The sequence below is a fragment of the Bubalus bubalis genome, chromosome 9, assembly GCF_019923935.1.
Source record: "Bubalus bubalis isolate 160015118507 breed Murrah chromosome 9, NDDB_SH_1, whole genome shotgun sequence".
Taxonomy (NCBI): Eukaryota; Metazoa; Chordata; class Mammalia; order Artiodactyla; family Bovidae; genus Bubalus; species Bubalus bubalis.
In genome coordinates this window covers 70,937,243-70,943,928 of record NC_059165.1, presented here as the reverse complement: position 1 = coordinate 70,943,928, position 6,686 = coordinate 70,937,243, and the positions used below count along the sequence as shown (strand labels likewise).

The 6,686-nt window shown below is 38.4% G+C and overlaps 1 protein-coding gene across 1 annotated transcript; it reads right to left on the bottom strand.

The window, feature by feature from the left end:
- Positions 1-5,212: 5,212 nt before the first annotated feature.
- Positions 5,213-6,163, bottom strand: LOC102393900 (olfactory receptor 56-like). The gene has a single exon (XM_006075949.2). The coding sequence runs from the start codon at positions 6,161-6,163 to the stop codon at positions 5,213-5,215; it is 951 nt and encodes a 316-aa protein (XP_006076011.1).
- Positions 6,164-6,686: the final 523 nt, after the last annotated feature.

The following is a 6,686-nucleotide window of genomic DNA, read 5'->3' as shown; positions in this document are numbered from 1 at the left end:
GGACACGACTTGGCAACTAAACAACAACAACAATAAACTGTAAGTTGGGGACATCTTTGTTTATCTATAGACAATTAGATGGACATGAATGTATCAAGTGATTTCCAGGTGTCAAGTCCCACGTGAAACTCCAAAATAGTCCTACTCTGATGTCACTTATGTCTTTGTGGGAGAAAATTGATGATCAAAACTGTAGGAATGGTATGAATATTGATGCCTCCATTTTCCTTTTTTCTTTTGCCTTTTTCTTCAATAATGAAGTCTCAATCTCATTATCTGTTTATCTTTGATTTTCTTTCAGTTTCTTTCTGTTTGAATATGTTATGCCTAAAGTTTAGGACTTGTTTTGGTGTGTTTTGGGCATTCATTTTTTTATTGAGGCATAATTGACATATCACATTATATTCGTTTCAGATGTACAACATAATGATTTAATATTTGTGTTTATTGCAAAACAATCACCACAATAAGTATAGTTAACATGGGTTACCATACATAATTTCAATTTTTCTCTTCTGATGTGAACTTTAAGATCTACTCTCTTAGAAATTTCAAATATGCCATAAAATATTATTAACTATAGTCATTATTAACCATGCTGTACATTACATCCCAAAGATATATTTATTTTATAGGTTGTACCTTTTGACCCTCTTGAAACATTTTGCCAACCTTTCCAAATCGCCTCTGGCAACAACCAGTCTCTACACTTTATCTGTGACTATATTTTTTTCTCTTTTTTTAGATTCCACATATAAATGAGATCATCAAGTATTTGTCATTCTCTGTCTGACTCATTTCACTTAGTGTAATGCCCTCAAGGTTCATCCATATTGTCACAAATGACAAAATCTTCATCTTTTTTATGGCTGAATAACATTTCGTGTTATTTACATAAGTATAACATTCCATTATATGTATATATGTGTAAATATTTAAAAAACATGGAATGTTATTTACATATATATGTAATGACATTCAACCAGTGTGGAATGACATTAATACCAATTTTATAACATCAGATCAGATCAGATCAGTTCAGTCGCTCAGTCATGTCCAACTCTTTGCGACCCCATGAATCGCAGCATGCCAGGCCTCCCTGTCCATCATCAACTCTCAGAGTTCACTCAGACTTACATCCATTGAGTCAGTGATGCCATCCAGTCATCTCATCCTCTGTCGTCCCCTTCTCCTCTTGCCCCCAATCCCTCCCAGCATCAGAGTCTTTTCCAATGAGTCAACTCTTCGCATGAGGTGGCCAAAGTACTGGAGTTTCAGCTTTAGCATCATTCCCTCCAAAGAAATCCCAGGACTGATCTCCTTCAGAATGGACTGGTTGGATCTCCTTGCAGTTCAAGGGACTCTCAAGAGTCTTCTCCAACACCACACTTCAAAAGCATCAATTCTTTGGCGCTATATATATAAATAACATGTGTACATATATATGTATATAAACATACCATATTTTCTTTATCCAATCATCCATTGGTGAACTCAGGCTGTTTGCATATCTTGGCCATTGTAAATAATGTTGCCGTGAAGAAGGTGTGTAGATATCTTTTTGAGTTAGTGTTTTCATTTTCCTTGGATAAATACTCAGAAGTTGAATTGGTGAATCATAATGTCATTCCACTTTTAATTTTTTGAGGACTGTTTTCATAGTGGCTGCATCCTCTACATTTCCACCAACAGTACATGAGGGTTCCCTTTTCTCCACATCATTGCCAACACTTGGTATTTCTTGCTTCTTTTTTAACAACCATACCAATGAGTGTGAGGTGATAGCTCATTGTGATTTCAATTCGCATTGTGATTTAATTTGGTGATTAGAAATATTGAGAACCTTTTCATGTGCTGGTTGCCATCTCTATGTCTTCTCTGGAAAAATATCTCTTCATAGCCTTTTGCCCATATTTTAAATGGTCTCTTTGGGATTTACTGCTATTGAGTTATATGAATTCTTTATATAATTTGGGTATTAATCCCCTATCTAATATGTAATTTGAAGATATCCCTTCCATTCATTAGACTGTCTTTTCTATTTGTTTATAGTTTTTCTTGCTGTGCAAAATGTTTTTAGCTTGATGGAGTCCCACTTATTTATTCTTGCTATTCTTTGTTTTTAGTGTCACATTCAAAAAGTGATTTCCAAGACTAATGTCAAGGATCTGCTTCGCTATGTTTTATTCTAGGAGTCTTGTGCTTTCACATCTCCCATTTAACTCTTTAATCTACTTTGAGATAATTTTTGTGTATGTTGTAAGATAATGGTTCAGGTTCATACTATTATATGTGGTTTTCCAATTATGCCACGGCATTTATTTTTTTTAACTTTTTGGTCATGCCGCATGGCATGTGGGATCTCAGTTCCCCAACAAGAGATGGAACCTGCACTCCCTTCATTTGAATAGGCGAGTATTAACCACTGGACTGCCAGGGAAATCTCCCCAACAGTGTTTATTGAAGGGACTACCTCTTACATCTTTGTTTTCTTGGTTCAAAATATTATCTTGTAAACAATTTTCTGAATCAATTAAGATAATCATTGATTTTATTCTTCATTTTATTAAGATGATATATTACCTTGATTTACTTGTAGATGTGGTGCAATCTGTGCAACCCTAGAATAAATCTCAGTTGATCATTGCGTATGATCTTTTAAATGTATTGTTCCATTCAGTTTGAAATATTTTGTTAAGTATTTTTTTCATCTATATTTATTTATTAGGGCTATTGGCGTGCCATTTTCTTTTCTTGTGGCATCTTTGCCTGGTTTTGGTAGCAGGGTGACACTGATCTTATAAGTAAATTGAAAGTGTCCCCTCCTCTTTTGTTTTTTGGAAGAGTTTGAGAAGGTTTGGTATTAATTCTTTTTTGAATGTTTGGTTCTAGACTGCTTTTGCTCAGAGATTTTGATTATACTGATATTATATTGATTCAATCTCCTTACTAATAATGAGTCTATTCAGATTTTCTTTTTTTCATGTTTTAGCCTTGATTATATGTTTCTGGAAATGTATTCAGTTTCTCTGGGTTGTCAAATCAATTTGTTTATAATTGTTCACACTTTTCTGGTACTCCATATTTCTGTAGTATCATAGTACTGTGTTTGTTTCCTTTCAGACTTTATTTGAGCATTCTGTTTTTACATTGGTGTGTCTAGGTAAAGGTTTTTCCATTTAGTTTGTCTATTTATAGAACCAGTTCTTGGTGTCATTGTTTTTCTATTGTCTTTTTAACTCTATATAATTTATTTCAGCTCTATTCATTATATTTTCTTCAGTATATTATATTTTTGGCTCATTTGTTCTTTTTCTACTTACTTGAGTTATAAAGTGAGATTGTTTTATGTTATTTTTCCTGTTTTCTTTTAAATGTAGACATTTATTGCTATGAACTTTCCTCTTAGAATTTCTTTTGTTGCATTCCATAAATTTTGGTTGTTGTGTCTTTTTTTATTTTTCTTTCTTGTTATTGTTGACGATTCTTTTGATTTTTTCAGGTTTTTTAAAAAAATATAAATTTATTTATTTTAATTGGAGGCTAATTACTTTACAATATTGTATTGGTTTTGCCATACATCAACATGAATCCACCACGGGTATACACGTGTTCCCCATCCTGAACCCCCCTCCCACATCCCTCCCCGTACCATCTCTCTGGGTCATCCCAGTGCATCAGCCCCAAGCATCCTGTATCATGCATCAAACCTGGAGTGGCGATTCGTTTCATATATAATATTATACATGTTTCAGTGCCATTCTCCCAAATCATCCCACCCTCACCCTCTCCCAGAGTCCAAAAGACTGTTCTATACATCTGTGTCTCTTTTGCTGTCTCGCATAGGTTTATTGTTACCATCTTTCTAAATTCCATATATGTGCATTTGTATACTGTATTGGTGTTTTTCTTTCTGGCTTACTTCACTCTATATAATCAGCTCCAGTTTCATCCACCTCATTAGAACTGATTCAAATGTATTCTTTTTAATGGCTGAGGAATATTCCATTGTGTATATGTACCACAGCTTTCTTATCCATTCATCTGCTGATGGACATCTAGGTTGCTTCCATGTCCTGGCTATTATAAACAGTGCTGCGATGAACATTGGGGTACATGTGTCTCTTTCAATTCTGGTTTCCTCGGTGTGTATGCCCAGTAGTGGGACTGCTGGGTCATAAGGTAGTTCTATTTCCAGTTTTTTAAGGAATCTCCACACTGTTCTCCATAGTGGCTGTACTAGTTTGCATTCCCTCCAACAGTGTAAGAGGGTTCCCTTTTCTCCACACCCTCTCCAGCATTTATTGCTTGTAGACTTTTGGATAGCAGCCATTCTGACTGGCGTGAAATGGTACCTCATTGTGGTTTTGATTTGCATTTCTCTGATAGCTTTCATCCTTCTTTATGGTCCTACTTTGTCATCTGTTACATGATTACTGGAAAAGCCATAGCTTTGAATATATGGACTTTTGTCAGCAAAGTGATGTCTCTGATTTTTAATACACGGTCTAAGTTTATCATAGCTTTTCTTCCAAGAAGCAAGTGACCTATTTAGCAAACTCCAAGTTACTGTCATTGCTGAGTTTAAATGTGTTACAAATCAAGTTTCCCAGAAGCAAAGTGAGATAGACTTTGCATGCATAAACTTTATTGGAGAATCTTCTCAGTATGAAGACCTATAAAATGGGAAGTTAGCTAAGGAAGCAAAACTGGATACAGAGAGAAGTTGTCTATGATGCCTATATGTAGTGCGCTGGAGTTGGGGAGCTCTGGGGAGCTGTGGAGTTGGATGGGCCATCAGAGTCAAACTGAGGCAAGGTAGTCAAGCCTTTGTAATCCTCCATTGACCTCTCCAGGCATCCTCCACTATCCCAAGGAGAAGCAAGGCCTAGAGCAAGATGTCTCTTCTGAGCTATGGCAATTGCTTGAGAAGAACACAGCTAAAAGCTTCCACCTGTCAACTCTTTCAACAACCATGGAATGAAGGATGTGTGTCTTCTATTCTTGTAACTCTGTCAGCCCAACTTTTTGTCCAGATTGTCACACTCACCATGAACATGATAGATTGAGTTGATGTCTAAATTTGACTAACCTTAATCAGAGAATGACTTTTATTTTTAGTATGGCACATTCATATCTCTTCCAATGAAACTACAGTTGGTTGGGTCAGATTTCCTGGCCCCAGAGCACATCTCCAGGTGCTAAAACCAACCTAGTTCTGCCCAACACCACAAGAACATCTCCCCAGAAGTTTCTTGAGAGCACCAGCCACTTCCTTGTTCCTCAGGCTGTAGATAAGTGGGTTGAGCATAGGGGTAATCATGGTATAGAAGGCAGAGACCACCTTGTCCTGCTTGGAGGAATGATAGGCCTGAGGCCGCATGTAGGTGATCATGGCAGCCCCGTAGAAGAGAGACACAGCTGCCATGTGAGAGGAACAGGTAGCAAAGGCCTTCTGCCGACCTTCAGCAGAACGCATGTGGAGCACAGTTATCAGGATCCTCAGATATGAGGCCGAGATGACAGAGAAGGGCAGGAGCAGCATGAGGACACAGCACACATAGATCATAGTCTCATAGAGGGAGGTGTCAGCACAGGCCAGCTTGAGCACTGCAGGGACCTCGCAGAAGAAGTGGTCAATCTCTTGGGAGCCACAGTAAGGGAATCGTAGTGTAAAGACAGCCTGGATCAGCCCATCCACCAGGCCAAAGAGCCAAGATCCTGCCACCATGAGCCAGCAGACACGGCGGCTCATGACTACTGAGTACCTCAGTGGGTTGCTGATGGCCACATAGCGATCATAGGCCATGAAAGCCAGCAGAAAGCACTCATCCCCCAGGAGGGTGAGGAAGAACAGGATCTGGAGCCCACAGCCTGTGAAGGAGATGGAACCATGGCCCAGGAGATAGTCGATGGCCATCCGTGGTACAATGGTGGAGATGAGCATGAGGTCCATAAGTGACAGCCAGCTGAGGAAGAAGTACATGGGGCTGTGGAGACGGGAGTCAGTGTTGATGAGGAGGATCATGAGCCCATTGCCAGAGAGGGCCACCAGAAACATGACCATGATGATGGAGAAGAGGAGGAGGTGCAGTGGTGAGTGTGTGAAGAGGCCCAGGAGGATGAAGTGGGAGATGAAAGTCTGGTTTCCCAACAAAGCCATTGTTCCTTCCAAGGGACGTGCCATAGAGAGGACTGGGATCTGGAAGCAGGAGATTTGTGTTCAGTGCCATAATACGAGTTCATTGCAAATTTTTCCAGTATGTTGCCCTCTTTAAACGTTATTTGATTTAGAATAAAAGAAAAAATATCCTAACAAAAATGCAGGATACTTCTGTTGCCTTTACTTTTAAATCTTTCTGCACATAATTGAGAAGCCTGTCTTAACCATTATTATTAAAGTAAGCACTGCTTCTACTTCTGCTAGGATTGGTCTGTACTCCAACCCACAGATGCTTCTCCTATAGAGTTCTGGGCAGGCCTCACTAAAGGATTTCTCTTTCTCCAGAAAGGACCTAAAGCAGCAAAGACATTAACAACTGTGTGAACTGAGCATTTTTATGACCTTTATGAATCTCAATTTTCTTATCTTAAATTGGGATAACAACTATCTTTGAAGTGATAGTAAAGGTTGAAGATGACAGCATAAGCAGTGTCTTGTAGTACAGAAATATTACTGATATTAC

Bases quoted from the DNA above. Each gene is read 5' to 3' on its own strand.
- LOC102393900 (XM_006075949.2), bottom strand. From the start codon at position 6,163: ATGGCTTTGTTGGGAAACCAGACTTTCATCTCCCACTTCATCCTCCTG.